General features: G+C 41.1%; 1 protein-coding gene across 1 annotated transcript in view; it reads left to right on the top strand.

Annotated features, from left to right (window-relative positions):
* The window catches only part of FA2H (fatty acid 2-hydroxylase), a 97,207-nt gene that overhangs the window by 32,100 nt on the left and 48,552 nt on the right, over positions 1–16,555 (top strand). Inside the window, exon 2 of the mRNA XM_074222836.1 lies at positions 15,135–15,227. Coding sequence (XP_074078937.1) covers positions 15,135–15,227 — 93 coding nt within the window. The remainder of the gene's footprint in view (positions 1–15,134; positions 15,228–16,555) is intronic.

The raw sequence follows: 16,555 nt of genomic DNA, 5'->3' as shown, positions 1-16,555 counted from the left end.
TTTTACTAACCACAGCATCCTAAACATAGTAGGAGTTTTAATAAAAAAAATCATTTTTGTTTTTAGGTTTTTGTAAGGCAAATGGGGTTAAGTGGCTTGCCCAAGGCCACACAGCTAGGTAATTATTAAGTGTCTGAGGCCTTACTCCAGGGCTGGGGCTCTATCTACTGCACCACCTAGCCAGCTCTAATAAACATTTATTGAATGAAATTCATTCCTTTAAATTTAAGTCAACAGCATTTTCAACAAACATTTATTAAGTGGAAGGAAGGAAACAATAATTTATTAAATATCTACTATGTGTCAGACACTGTAATAAATACTTTATAAATATTACCTTATTTTATCCTCACCATAACTCTAGAAGGTAAGAACTATTATTACCCTTATTTTATTATTAAACAGAGGCAACAAACAGAGGCCTAATCACTCGTTCAGTCTTATTTTACTGTTAAATGGAGGCAACAAACAGAGGCCTTGTTCAGAGCCCCACAGCTTGTGAGGATCTGAGGTAGGATTTGAACTCAGACCTTCCTGACTCTACCCACTTGTACCATCTAGCTATCTGGCACAATACACTGTGTGTGCCATAGGGATTCTTCAGTGGAACTATTGAATGGAATATTGTACTCTTTCTAGATGTCCAGATAGCAACTCTTGTAGGTCTTCTCATTCTGTGAAACTTTTGTCCATGCTGCTGGGGATCTTTCTGTAGACCCCCCAGAGTGACAAAATTCCCCTGGAGCCCTGGGTTGTCCATCTATCAGCTTTCCCTCTCCTCTGATACCACCCCACTTCCAAATCTACTTTGGGACATTTCTTCAAGGATTATCTTTGACTAAACAAGTTTCTTTGTAATGTGTGAGGCCTGGTCACACCACATGTGGGAGCATCTCTATTAGCCTTTGAGGTCTTGGATAAAAAAGATTATAACAAAATCCCTGCCCTCAAGGAGCTCCCAGTCTAATCTATGGGAATAAGATAGACACCAAAAAGTAAGACTTTGATGCTATACCTCACCCTCTCTCTACTAACTGTGGTGTTCCCCAGGACTCTGCAGTGGGGGCCTCTTCTCTCTATACTCCCTCCCTTGGTGATCTCATCAGCCCCCATGGGTCCAGTTATCATCTCTATGCCAATGGAAGGGAAGAGAAAGGAATAAACTTTTATTAAGTGCCCAGTATTATACAACTTTTTTGCTAAGGGTTTTACATGTTATCTCATGATTCCCAAATCAATGTTTCCAGTTTTATTCTCTCCTCTGAGTGCTAGTGCCACATCATCAACCACCTATTTCATATCCAACAGAACTCATTATATCTTCCCCCAATCCTCTCCTTTTTCCCAGCTTCCTTGTTCCTGTGAAGCGTACCACCATCTTTCTAGTCTGCCACATTTGCAACCTTGGTGTCCTCCTCAGTTCCTCAGCCTCACTCACCCCAGGAGCTAATCTGTATCAAGTTTCTTTCTCTCCACTGACACAACTATTAGTTCAGATCCTCATCCCTTCACACTAGGATTATCACAATAGTCTCTTTATATTTTAATAGTCTCTTTTTCATTCCAATTCATTCTCTACTCAGCAGACAAAGTGATTTTCCTAACATGTAAGTCTGACCACTCAGTAAAATCTTGTGGTTCCGTATCATTTCTAGGATCAAATACAAACTCTCATTTGACATTTAAAGCTCTTTACACCCTGGCCCCTAACCTACCTTTCCAGTCTTAATATTTATTATTCCCTTCCTCATACTTGACAGTCCAGTTACACAGGCCCTCTCTGTTCCTTACCTTCTGTTCTTCCATCCTCCATGCCTTTACATTGGGTGTTTCCCATCCCTGGAATGTACTCCCCTCTCATCTCAGCATCTTAGAAAACCTGGCTTCTATCAGGACCCCACTGAGATCTGGATAAAGTCTTTCCTGGTCCTCCCCACAACCACTGCCATTCTCCCCCACCCCCCACCCTCACCTCCCAAGGTTATCTGCTTTGTATATGAGAAGCATATATGCATGTGTGTGTCATAGACCCTTATTAGAATGTAGCCCCACAAGGACAGAAACTCTTTTGTTTCTTTCTCCAAGAACCTAACACAGTGACCTTCATGAATGCTTTTTGTTGATTGATTGATTCTAGAAGTTCAAATTTCTTAAGACAGGTAATCCTTTAAATTGTCTGTAAATTATTACTGCTTGGCATTATGAGATTCAGAATCTGAAGTCAATGGGTACCTAAAGGGTGTGGACAGGGAAGTCTCTGTGTGTGATCAGGTCCAAGCATGCAATGGGGGCAAGAAGTCAAGTTTCATGTTCTTCCCAGTTTTTCTAATATCTTCTCTCTGTGATTATTAAGCATTTATATTTATGTATATTCATATATATGTTTAAATATATATATTATATATATATATATATATATATATGGGTATATATCTATATGGGGCAGCTAGGTGGTGTGGTGAATAGAACACCAACCCTGGAGTCAGGAGGTCCTGAGTTCAAATGTAACCTCAGATGCTTGATATTTGCAAGCTGTATGACCCTAGGCAAGTCACTTAACCATGATTGCCTCACAGCCAGAGCTACCTCCAGTTATCCTGATTCATTTTTGGCCACTGAACCGAGATGACTGGAAGAGAAAGTGAGACTGGTGACTTAACTCATCCCCCTTCACTCAAATCCAGTTCATGTTCTTATCATGGCTTCACCTCCCTGATGTCTTCAAGGACAAAGGACAGAAGATAAACATCGTCATCTTTATCATCATTTATCTATCCTGTTTGTACAGAATTGTTTGCATGTTGTCTTTTCCATTAGACCATGAGTTCTTTGATGGCAGAAACTTTTACCTTTTTTGCGTCCTTAGTTGGACCTGGCAAATAGTGTTTAATAAGTATTTATTGATCTGTTTTGCCAAAAAAAACAGTACCAAGTGTGCCCATGAATGCCTGTTCCAGAAAATCTTGGCTGGATGGGGATAAGGGCAGGGGAAAGGATTTGGGACACCCCGCCCCCGTAAATGGTATTCTCCTTTATCCATGCCAAATTCTCTTTTCTAAGTTCCCAAGTTGCTACGCATGTGGAACTTAGTCAGACTTCCTCCTGCCTTGCAGAGGTATAGTCTCTTGGTACTGCCCAGTGGATACTGAGAGCAGAGATCTATAAAATCACTTTGGATTCATACACACCCCTCCCATTTCTACCCCACTCAAATTCATAATATCTAACTTGCAGGCCAAATAGTATTTTCAAATCATCTCATTTAAATGATGTCAGTCATTCAATTTGCACTCTTTAAGTACCTACAATATTAACTGCTAGATCCTATAATAAATCTGAGTCCTTTATGAAAAACTTCCTGTTACCAGGATAGCCCTAAGTAACCCTTGTGCTTAATCTGTGGGCTCTTGCCACAGTAATTATTTCATTGGCATAGCCCTGGATTATTTAATCATTTGTTCCTATTTTGGAATGGGAAGAGCATTTATCTTAGAGTCAAAAAATCCAAGTTCAAGTTTTGACTGTGCACTTGTTATTCGCTGTGTGATTTTTACAAGTTATTTAATCTCAGAGCTTCAGTTTCTTCATCAAATGAAGTTGTGTTATCCTAGACAGGTCTCTTAACCACTCCAAGTCCTGGACATGTCTCTGGGACTTGGAATAGAATAGAACTTCTAAATTGTTGTGAGCTCTCCTTTGCCTCTCTTGTGTCCTTCATGCTTAGTACAGTACCTGGTGCATCTAATAATGATTATTGTTGATTTTTCTGTGATTTTCCCCATACTGTGCCTCAGTTTCCTTGGCTGTAAAATGAGGGAGTTGCAGCAGATGACCTCTGAAAATCTCTCTAGCAGTTAACCAGGATTCTATGATCTAGGAGCAACCTCTGGTTGAATTCTCATTCCAGAAGGGGACAGGTATTTGGTACTGAAATTGTTTCAACAAGGCAACCAGGAAACTTCACATGGACTTGGTCAGTTCCTTGTGGTCAGTTAGTCTACAAGTCTTTATTAAACTCTTATCATGGGTCAAAGTGCTGGGTCCCTAAAGGGTGAACAGATTTCTTATTGCCTCCTAGACATGCAATAAAGGACCCTTGGAAGTTCTGACACCCTAGAGAAGAAAGGGAAACCACAGTTTAGTTTTCTCTTGTCTTAGAACCAATGGCCCCAATCACTCTTTGCCATCTAGTACCAGGAACGTGCCAACATGGATGAAGCTATTTTTAGGTCTTTGGAATAATAGGACCAGGGAACTGTGAAGGTGTCCTGGTTGCTGGTTGAGAGCCAACCAGGAAGTAATCTGAACTGGGGATGTGGAGCAGTGGCAACGGCCTCCCAAGCTAGCCTTTGAAACTCTGGTTCAGTCAGCCCCCCCCCCCAAGCTCTGAACTTTTGGAATAAGGATAGCTACACCCCAAATTGCTGAGTAGCAATGCCATGGGCTGGACAACTTCCAATATTGTGTAGCCACCTGGCCAGATCTTCATTCTAGGAGCTCCCTCTGAGGTTCATGAAATTTAAAAATTGGAAGATGAAGTTCAATCTCTTCATGTTATAGATGAGGAAACTGAGGACGCATTCTAATTCTAACTTAAGCAAATCTGATGTTCTTCCTCCTCCTCCTCCTCTGGGGGACAGGGAAAGGTCAGAGCTTTTCCCCACCTCACCCCCGTTGCCTTTGGTGTCCAGGAGGCCATACTGCACTAAGATTCCTCTTCTCCCACTGCCCACTCTCCCTGAGATCCTTCCCTCTTGCCCAGTTTCAGAATACAAAGGAAGCCTGGAAAGGCTGCCTCTGACTTTATCTGGGTGGAACCTAAGGGTGTGGAGCTGGCCTGGGGAAATGCAATCTAATCTGACCTTCCAGGACTGTGGCTGCTTGTGTGTTCTGTGGGCCCCGTGGTCACATGGCTGAGGCTGGGACTTGCCCTGCACCCACACAGGCAGATGGCCCTGAACCAGGAGACTAAGAGGGGATGGGGAGGGGGTGCCCAGTGGGTGTCCCCTAGAGCATGGAATGGTAGCAATTCCAAAAGGGAAGGCAGACATTCCATGGGGAGGGGATGACCGTCCTGAAGCTGTGCATTGCTTAGAATTATTCCTCTGGGTAGATGCTTACCAACTTATGGAGCTGAGCCAGAATGAATGTGTATGAACTGCTCCCTGGAGAAGTCCTATAAACTGATTTCAAATCCGGGTTTTCTGATTACATTCTAACTGATCTTTACCCCATATAACATTTCCTCTTCCAAGACTAAGAGGTCTGACTGGAAAAAAAGGAGATGTGTGCCTGGTGGCTTGAGAAGATACTCTGCTTCTCTTCCTCTCTCCCTGTCCTCTCCTCCACCATCTCAGATGTTGTGTTCCTTTTCCACAATCCCCCTAATTCACCCTCTCCACCCTATCTCCCAGTCCACCTTTATCTCCCCCATCACCACTTCCACCGGACATGGTATTCCTTTTCCCAGGGAAGAGAGAGAACAATGACCTGAGCTACATGGAAAAGTTTCACAGAATTTTCCAAATGGAAAGTACCCCAATTAATTGATTGTTTATTGAGTGACTGATCTAGTCCAACCCATTCCCAAAAGTAGTCCCCACTATGACAAGCCTAACAATTGATCATCCACCTTCTGCCAGAAAAGAAAGGGGAAGGAAGCTCTTCTCCAGGCAGCTTATGGCACCTTGAGGCAGTAATGACTCTTGCCTATTTTTCCTTCTCCACTAACTTCCTAGTCTGACTGAATTATTAACTATAGCTCCCTCCTCTTCCCAGTACTGGAACCTATTTGTGGATAAGGCTTAAAAGACAAAATTAGATAATCATGTTGTGTACTTTCTCAGAATTCTTGACTACTGGACAGATTTTTTCCAGAAGTTCAACTCACTACTGTTCTTTTTCTATCTAGAAAAGTTTGAGTTATGGTGTTTCAGTAAGTGTCAGGACATTTAAATAGTAGTAATAGGGATGATGATGTTAATGGTAACAAATGAGTCAATTCCCTGGCATAAGTTTCCTTCTCTGAAGCAAAGTTAGATTGAGAATTAGTCAGACCCAGCCTTTATTTCATTTCCATAGAATCCCTGAAGCCCGGAGGATGACACATTGCTAGGAGAGGCCTCAACTAACCAATTATCTAGTAATGAAGTTCCTTTTTAATGAAATTGATTATGTCTAAAAGGAGAGGAAAAACCCCTTATAAACCTTATAAATCCTGGGAGTTTATATTTTAATGATGTGAGTAGGGAGAAAGGTGGGAGGGGATTCTATAATTATTTCTAAATTCACATCTTTAATATTCAGGTCTTATATCCATTCAGATCTTATATCCAGATGTATTTAGTATGAGATGGTTGTCTAAGCCTCATTACTGTCAAAGTAGTTTACAGTATTCCTAGCGATTCTTAATACATAAGGAATTATTTCCCCAAGTAATTTAGACTTCTAGGCTTATTGAACACTGGGTTATTAAATTCAGTTGTTTCTTATGTTTATCTAGTTTCTTCCACTGACCTATTTTTTTTACCACTATCAAATGGTTTTGATGGTTGTTGTTGTTTTAATCATATAGTTGAAGTCTGAATGTACTATTCCTAGGGGTAGAATTCTTAAATAAAGACCATAGAAGTTGATAAAAGATAAAATTGATAGTTTTGATTATATGGAATTGAAAGGGTTTTTGCACAAACAAAATCAATGCAATTGGCATAAAAGACAACTATCAAATGTGGGAAAGCTCTATCTCCAGATGTAGATCTGGAGGTCCCAATACACCACCCATCAGAGATAAGGTAGGGAGGAAGATGGGAGGTAGAGAGAACTGGACCAATGATCCCATCAGAATTACACATTCCTTTCCTTCTCAAGAAGAAGAAAGCCACCTTGAAGGGTGTCCAGGTATACTGGAAACTGAAATCACACTCTTCTTTCTGATTTTCTCCACTCGTCTCCCATCAAATCTAAAGATTTCTGATCTTCAAAACATTTAGCACAATAGGGTGAGTAGGTGGTGTAGTGGATAAAGCACCGGCCCTGGAGTCAGGAGTACCTTCGTTCAAATCCGGTCTCAGACACTTAATAATTACCTGGCTGTGTGACCTTGGGCAAGTCATTTAACCCTGTTTGCCTGCCAAAAAAACTAACTAAAAAAAAAAGAACATTCAGCACAAGTTTTTCTCTACTAACTACTAACTGAGCCTTTGAGTGAAATAGAATCTTTGACTCTAGTCTGAAATTCAGCAAGCAGATATGACTGAAGCACATCTTCAATGCCTCTTCTTTCATTTGTCCCTGTTCTAACTTAGAACATAGCTGCTCACTTCCCAGGGTATCCTGGTCCCTTACCTCATTTCTCATGGGGAGATGTGAATGGAGATTGGGATTGACCTAGCAAAGGGGTTAAGCTCTCCACCTGATTTCTGTAAAAATATTTTCAAAGTTCAGGCTACTGACTAAAAGGCTGTCTGTTCCTGAATACCTAAAGCTTAGAATTTCCCAAATATATTCTTTTATGTTTGGCTCTTCTGCCTCTTCTTATCCACTTAATACATTGATACCTTTTACTGACTGACTCTATAGGCAACATGGTTGTTTTTTGGCTGTTGGGACATTCTTGTTCTACCTAGCAACTCCTTCCCTAGAATAACTCCCTATCTTGGATCCAGGAAGTTAAGTGACATTGGAATTTACCTCTGAACTAAGAATTCAAAAAGACCACTTCTGGGAGTGACCTTTCTCCATGAAAAACTCTTAGTGTCTTTCTTAGGACAGAAACACAATTTGGGAAATTTGCGTTCTAGTTTGTCCTGATCGATGACATGGCTCTTAATTTACCTGCCTTTCAGTTTCCTCCATTTTAAAACGGAAATTATACTTGTTCCACTTGTGTTCAAAATTGTAAATATCAAATGAGCTCATAGATGCAAAAGAATTCAAACATTCACTAAATTTTTTTTAAGTATGAGTTACACTGGGGAGCAGTAGATTTACAACAAATACAATAGACCTTGCTCTCAAGGAACCTACCATATAATTGGAGGGGATGGTTAGAAGACATGGATATACATACCTTTGCTATATGGGAGAGTGAGACATGCAAATGGGGGTTCCAGCCTGTACCTAGGGTTCTGATATATTGACTCAAGGAGAGATTGTTTTGGAAAGAAAGGAAAAAAGAGTTGAGAAACATTCATTGAGGAACTTGGCTCCTAAGTTGAGTCCTGAAGAAAGGGAAGGACTTCTAAAGGTGAAGGTGCACTGTAGACAACAAAGACAACAATAGCAGAGGATCTTAATAAAATAAGTAGTTGATGAGTGGTTCCAGAGTCAGGCTCAGAATGAGTTATTCTTGGTTCCTCGTTCCTATGCATACTCATAGTTTACCTGGGATGAGGTTAAACCTGTTTGCTTTGCACTCTCTTTCTTCTCCTTACAGAACCCAACCTTTGATGTCTGTGTCTAGCCTCTTTAAAAGTAAAACCCAAACCAAAAGAAAAGAACTGAGAATTTTGATCTCTCAAAGCTGGTCTTGGGGTGGTCCATGGTCTGAAATAGCCCTTGCTCTTAAGGTCCTCACATTCTAAAGGAGAAAACAACATATAATAATCCTACAAGATAGATTGTAAATAAACTCCCAACTCTCTCCTGGTTCTGCTCCTCCCTTTTCAGACCTCTCTCTCCTTCCTTCTGTCCCTCCCTCCTCCTATCTCTTCCATCTCTGTCCTTCTCTTCTTTAGGTATTGAAAAGACTCCCCAGGAAAAGGGTTATCTCATCTGTCTTCGTGTGGCTCCTCTAAAGATTCCTTCTTCCCTTATCTGAAATAAATAGGGACATTTCCTTTTCCAGGAGGGAAAGTTTTGGAGTGGGCACTGTATTGACAGCAGGAGTCACATTAGAAGGAAGTTGAGCCAGGAGAGGTGAGATCTAGGACTAGGCTGAAAGAAACCTTGGAAATGATCAAAGTCCAACACCTTATTTTATAATGAGGAATCTGAAGCCCCAGGAAAGATTGAATAATTTGTACAGTTACGGTTGTCTCTAGTCCTCTGATTTCAAATCCTGTGCTCTTTCCATTGACTCCAAGATGCTTAGATTCTCCCTATTCTATTTCCCCTTGCTTCATCTAAGAGACTCTAATGAACCCCTGGAGCATCAGTATATAGATAGGGGCTGTTCAGTTCCTATGATGTGAGTATCAAGTAGTGGTAGCAACAGAAGTAGATAGTGGGCCTCTAGGATTATCTGGTAACAAGGAAAATCCTTGGGTGACCTGGTTAAACTGACTCTCTGTCCAGAGAGGACCAGGGTGGCAATGGCAATACAATCTTGGTGCTCTCTACCGATCCTGAATTGGCATATGATCAGGAAGAGCTAGTGAACATTGGCTTCTCAAAATTCCTTTCCTTAACATTCCCCTTTCCTGCAGTCTCCAATAGGATCAGTGTTTATCAATTTTACCACAAATTTCTGGACAGAGGATTCTTTGAGTTCAGGTTTCTGAAGTGGGAGAAACAAAGGGACCATGAAGGAGGAAAGATGAGACCTCTGTCCCTGCCTTGCTACTTCTGCAGGCCATTTTCATAGTCAAACAAAGTCTTCCTGGTAGAAGCCCTTATGCCGCTGAGGCTCATCATCCTCTAAGCTACCAAAACCTACAGTTGTATTGGAGTCAACTCAATTTATACCTCAGAAATCCAAAAACGCTACATATCAGGGCTTGATTTATTGTTTTGTTGCTTGTCTAGATTCATAAAAATAACAAGTCTAAACTCATAAAAGCCAGTTATTAAATACTGATCAACACCCCCCCCCGCCAAGGTTCCTAACCTTGAGTCATGGTTTTAGAGATGAAAAGAACTGACTTGAGTGTCGTTTGTCTTCTACTTCACGTATATATATATAAAGATCATTTTAATAACTTTCAGAATTTCAGAGTCTGGTTCAGGAATAGATGCTTGAGAGTGTGCTATGGAGTTTTTAATGGAACCTCATCCTCTGGTCATAAATCTGGTCAATCACTGAAGGAGAGGCAGCCTGAGAGATCACACTCCTGGGAAAGTTATTAAGAACTGAATCATTCCAGTTTAGGAAGGAATGTTAATTTCTCATCTCAAGGATTTACTAACATGATACTCATTATTATGTCATTCAAAAATGTAATAATGGATAATTTCAGGATTATTTCTAAGTTGGGCCTTCTCAGGGCTATGGTACCTGAGGCAATAATATGAAAATCACTCTTCTTGTTATCGCTCACCTTGAAGGTCAGCAACTGTACCATCTGCTACCTATGCCCCTATCCTTGCAGAGTGTAGATGAAGACTTATTCTCATACATCCTATTGAAGCTGGGGGGGGGGGAGCGGAGTAAGGATGCTCTCTACCTCAAGGGTTCCTTTGAGCCAAGAAATTCTCTTCCCTCTTTCTTTCTCTAGGACTGCTACTACACCAAAAGGCATTCAGGGCTAAGGAGTCTCATAATCTCAGGTCTATACCAGTGTTATTTATTGTATCAAAACATTCTTCTGGGATAAAGAAATGCCTTAGTGTTCCCTGGGCCAGATCTTGCTGAACTAGCCCTTTGTTGGCAACAAGTCTTTGTGTCTTTGTCAATCATTTATTTAACTTGGAATTTTTTGAGTTTTTGACCACTGGTGGTCTTCAATAAAGGAGCCTCATTTGTCACTTATCAATAACATTGTAGAGGGAATTTCTACTCAATGACTTAAAGATTCCAACTTTAAGACTACAAGTCTTTGATTTTTTTAATTGACCTGGTTGAACTCACTTCCATAAACCAGTCAACCACCCAAGCAATCTTTGTGGTGCTTGGAGAATACTAGAGGAGATCCCTTTTACTTCAGGGTGAATAGCTGGGAAATTTATAAGGGTTCTCAAGTAGTTGGGAAGGAAAAGAGTCCATTTACAGTTTTGCTTGGGGATATATAGAATTTAATTTATTATATATTGTAATTTGACATTATAATATCCTATATAATATGTTATATACAGAATTAAATTATTAAATAATTAAATTATTTATGTACAGAATTAAATTATTTGTATTAAATTATTCCATTGAGCATAATTGTTGCAGTTAAACCACAGAACCATCTGTCTTCTAATTGAAGCCAAAAATGTTTGATTCATTCATTCTGCCAAATATTCAAGTACCTCTAGGTCCTTTGTGATAGAGAAGTCTAGAGATACTGTAAAATGAGGGGCCTATGATTCTACAACTAGAGTCTTTAAGGTTCAATCTAGTCTGAAATTCTCTGATCCCTTTACCTGACCACCAAAACTTCTAGAAAGTTTTCCCTGAAGGGTATGTAGATTGAAATTGATAGGGGAGAATATTCTAGGTGAAGAGAATGGCATCAATAATGGTATAGAGGAAGGAAAATACAAAGGGGAGCAAGTAGTTCAATTTGACTATTCAGTCAATAAGCATTTATTAAGTTCTTACTGTGTATACAAGGCACTGTGCTAAATGCACGGGTTACAAAAAAGAGGGAAAAGACAATCCCTGGCCTCAAGGAGTTTATAATCTAATAGAGGAGATAACAGCAAACAAAACTGGACAATCTATATAAGGGATAAATAGGAAATTATTAAAAGAAGGAAGATGCTAGAAGTAAGAAGGGTTGAGAAAGGCTTTCCATAGAAAATGGGATTTTAGATGGTACTTGAAGAAAATTGATACTTGAATGCTACCAGGGTAGACAAAGGAAGATGAGGAGAGAGAGCAATCCAGGCCTGAGGGTCAGCCAAGGAGAATGTCAAGAGCTGAGAGCTGAGAATGTCCTATTTGAAGAGCAGCCAGGAGGAGTGTCACTGGATGTAAGAGTATATGTCATGGAATGATGTATAAGAAGATTAGAAAGGTGAAGGGTTGGGGGGAGTAAGAAGCTAAGAACTAGGTTATGAAGGACTTTGAACAAACAACTTTGTACTTTATTATGGAGGTGATAGGGAGCCACTGGAGTTTATTGAGTAAGGGAAGGACATGATTAGACCGGCACTTTAGAAAATCACTTTGGTGGGTAGCAGCTAGGTGGCGCAGTGGATAGAGCACCAGCCCTGGAGTCAGGAGGACCTGAGTTCAAATTCGACCTCAGACACTTAATAATTACCTAGCTGTGTGGCCATGGGCAAGCCACTTAACTCCATTTACCTTGCAAAAAAACCTAAAAAAATAAAGTAAGAGATCACATTGTATATTCTTTATAGAATTGTTGTGCTAGTGAAATGAGATAAACAAAATACTTTGGGAAGCTTAAAGCATTAATATTCATTATTGTTGTTGTTACCATTGTCCAATAGCTATTTCTGAGTTCTTAATCTTTTTGACTTCTGCAGTATTTTGGTACTGTTGACTACTCTCTCCTCTTACTTTTTTCTCTTCTGGGATTTTTGTGACCATTCTTCAGTTTCCCTTGCTGAATTTTCATTTAAAAAATTTCTAATTTTTTATGGGTAGGAAGAGCTCATTTAAAATGAATTATCATCCACAGCCTCCCCTCTGCGAGTATACTGCTAAACTCTAGTCTCAGTCCCCTTCTTTTCCTTGTCTATACCTTCAAACTCACTATCTCTCCCAAGTTCAATTTTAGCATTTATTCAGATCTCTCTCCTGAACTCGGTTTCCTTATCAACAGATGCCTAGTGAACATTTCAAACTGGATAGCTCATAGGCATTTCAAATTCTACAGATCTTACTTTCCCCTACATCTTCCCCTCTTCTGAATTAAGCTATTTCTATCAAGGGCTCCACTAGGCTCCCAGTTACCCAATTTTGAAACCTTAGAATCATCCCTGATTCTTCCCTCTCCCTCCCATATTCAGTCAGTTGCCAAGGCTTGTCTAGTCTACCTCCCATCTGCCCCCTTGTTTCTACCCATACACCTGCCATCATATAGATCAGGTCCTCAACAGCTCCTGCCAGTTCTTTTTGCCTTGCCTCCCCTTTCTCCAGTCCATCCTCCACAGAGCTCCACAAGTGATCATTCTAGAGCAAAGGTCTGACTGTGTTGCTCGCCAATGGATCTCAGTGATCCTAGAATCAAATACAAACTTCTGTCAATCATTGTCTTTCATCATCTGTTTACAGGCATCTAAGGCCCTTCATAGCCTGGCACCAACCTTTTCTACCTGTTTATTCATCCCTCCCCTTAACACAATCTCTAGGCAAGTCATACTGGCCTTCCCACTGTTCTTCACACATGGTGTCACGACCACAAAGCACTCCCTCCTCTTTTCTGCCTCTTAGAATGACTAGTGTCATTCAAAGTGCAACTCAAACCCCAGCCCTTTACTGATCTCTATCTGTTCCACCTTGACCCCCAGAAATTACCTTGTATTTATTTTGCCTGTCTTTGAATGTGTAGGCTTTGTTTTCTTTGTTTATAGAAGATAAACTCTGTGAGGGCAGTGATTGCTTCATTTTTGTCTAATATAGAGTAGGGGGGTTCATAAGTGTTTGCTGGTTAATTCCTAGTGCTTGCTGGTGATGATGATTACTCCCTGACACCTATGTAGAATGGACTGGAAAAGAGAGACTTGGTCTATTTGTATCCAATCTGTAATAGACCCGTCTGAGTTTGTATTGGCCTGATTAGTCACAGTCAGACACACTGACTTTAATGTAGTGATGCCATTTTGGTCCACTTTGAGAATGAAGCTACTACAACCAGGGTATTTTAGGGATGGAGGGAGCCTGAGGCTCCTGGGGTTATATGTGGCTGCCCCATGAAACAAACTCCCCTCTCCTCTTGTCCTTGGTGAACCCTGACTCCCATTCCTAATTGAAACTGTGTGAGAGAGAAAGTGAAAAAGAAGAATTAATGGCAGATGCCAGACCTCTCTTTCCAAGTCTGTCTGCATTTTCCTATTTATTTCCCCCTGGCTGTACGTGCTGCATCCCCATCACTTAGCATAGGGCCTGGCCCCAGAAATACTTGCTAAATGAGTGAGCAGATAGCTCTTATGACAGCTGATTAATCAGAGTCCCTTTGGCAAGGACTTGAGCTGAGCTGTTGGAGGAAGTAAGGGAGCAAGCAAATTTCCCAAACTCAGCTCTGTACTCTGAATCTAAGAGTTGACTCTGGAGTTTTTCTGCTTTTCTGGGTTTCACCGGAGCATTCCATTTCCCCTTTGATTTTACCTACTTTGCTAATTCAACATAATCTTGAGTCTACTGAGACATACTTCCTCTCTTTGCTCCTTCCCTCAGGTCCCAGTTGGGGGCAGGTAGGGGAAGCTGGTGGAGGTGAGCAGGTCATCTCTGTGACTCTCTCCAGCATTCCAAATGGACTGACCCTCTCCAGACCTTGGGCCTATTTAATCAAATAGGGGTGGGAAGAGGAGAGAAAGGCACACCCAGTTGGGAGCTGCTGGCACTGGTGGTGGTAGGTGTGATAATGGTCAGTGCCACAAGGTACCCTGGGGCCCTCATTGGACCTGCCTGTGTCTGCACGAGCCTTCTCCTGAGGGCCTGGCCCAAGAGGCTACAAAAGCTCCCTGACGCCATCCTCCTCTGTCAATTAGCTTATCTATGTTCTACTGCCCTGCCACAATTTCCCCATCAGCTTTCAGCTCCCTTAGTTCTGGGAGTCTTCATTACTACCCACTGATATAGAATTTTAAGGTTTAACAAGCATTTGCCCCAAAACAACCTTCCAAGGTAGATATAACAAGTAGTAGTATCCCATTTCACAGATGAGAAAACAGAGAAATGAGATGATTTGCTCAAGATCACATTTAGTCAGAGTTTGAGTTAGGGTTTAAATTTAGGTCTCTCTTGACTCTGAGGCCAGTGCCTTTTCCACTGAACCTAGCTGCCTCCTTAAAATGGATAAATTTTTATCTATAAGGTTTAGATTTGGAAGAGGACCAGGGAAATGGTGTAGTCCAACAACTTTATCTTACAGGTGAGGAAACTAGACCAGATATTGGCCTCCAGACTCACCTGTAGTAAATACCAGAGCTCCAGATTTGAACCTAAATCTTGTGCCTTCCAGTTCTTTGGCACTTAATTCTACTACAGTAAATGTGGATAGATTTGTAGGCAGATTCTACCCTTGCATGCCTCCCTTTCTGGTATTAATTCTTCTTCTCTTTTTATTCTTCATCAGGATCCTCAGGAGAATGGAACTGTGACCTATGACAATGCCCAAGATGAAAATCCTAAACTGGATCCAAGGTGCAAATCAGTGGATTTGGAAAAGGTAAGTGATTCGGGATGATGAGGGCAAGATATGACTGGGCACAAAAGAGAGGCCAATGTGGTCAAGTCTTGGTTGGGAAGGGGAAGAAGAAATTATTGAAGATGAAAAGAGTCTACCCAATTAGTTTGGATCAAAGTCATGGCCAGAGCCAGAACGTATGAGAGGAAGGAAGGAAGGAAGGAAGGAAGGAAGGAAGGAAGGAAGGAAGGAAGGAAGGAAGGAAGGAAGGAAGGAAGGAAGGAAGGAAGGAAGGGAGGGAGGGAGGGAGGGAGGAAGGAAGGGAAGGACCTATTATGTGTAAGCATCTGTGCTGTAATATAAAATAATATCTCATTTGATCCTCACAAAAGACCAAGAAGTAGCTACTATCATTATCACCATTTACATAGAAGAAAACTGAGGCAGACAGCAGTTGTCATTTTTCCAGAGTCACACAGCAAAGTTTAGAAGTAATGATTCAAAACCAGAACTCTTATTAGCTTCAAATTCAACATTTTGTACTGCCTCTGTCAGAGGATTGAATGAATAAATGAAAGAAGGACTCTATCAAATGGGGAATAGGAGGAGAGATACTTTCTGTGTTAACTTCACACACAACCGTGAATAAGGATAAAAACCTTTTTTCAGTGGGCTTTTTGAGACATCACCTCTGGCTGTTCCAGGTGACAGGGCTAGAGAAAGACTTGGTAAGTACCTAAAATAATGGATTCAATTGAGAAATCCAGCATGGAATGATTTAGGGGTGTCTCCGAAACCCTCATGACTCAAAGAAGCCTTTGTAAGACAGCATCCTGTTATTTGAAGGCAAATTCCATATGTCATAGGCTTTCCCAGCTAATTAAGAGCTGGACCTTCCCATTTCAGAAATGGGGATGTTGAATAGTTGAGTGACAAGAAAGAGAGAAGAAGGGATGGTCCCCTTGGGTAGATGCCCAACCAAGTCTGGAGAGGACTCTGGCTTCTAACCCGGCTCAGTAGGATCAGGCGCTCAGCCAGGGCACAGGGAGAGTGGACTGCCAGTCAAACCTTCCCAAATCAATCATTCAGGCAGCCCAGAAACATGTTTTAAGCTCATCAACCTGCCTTGTATCAGGTGTTTGGCTAGACACAGGTGGTTCCAAGGACAATGAAACAAGCCCAGCTCTGAAGGAACTTGCATCTCTCAATGGGGCAACCACAGATCAATAGAGAGTGATCTATCCACAAACACATGCATACCTCTGGGTGAGTGTGTGTATAACACAGATTTATGCCTAGATAACACTTATGTATATGTGCATCCAGCACACCTTTATGTGAGTATACATATAACGTGTGTGTGTATATAT

Source organism: Macrotis lagotis, chromosome 1 (assembly GCF_037893015.1).
Source record: "Macrotis lagotis isolate mMagLag1 chromosome 1, bilby.v1.9.chrom.fasta, whole genome shotgun sequence".
NCBI classification, from domain to species: domain Eukaryota; kingdom Metazoa; phylum Chordata; class Mammalia; order Peramelemorphia; family Peramelidae; genus Macrotis; species Macrotis lagotis.
Note: the sequence above shows the minus strand (reverse complement) of the source record. Positions and strands in the feature narration are given on the sequence as shown.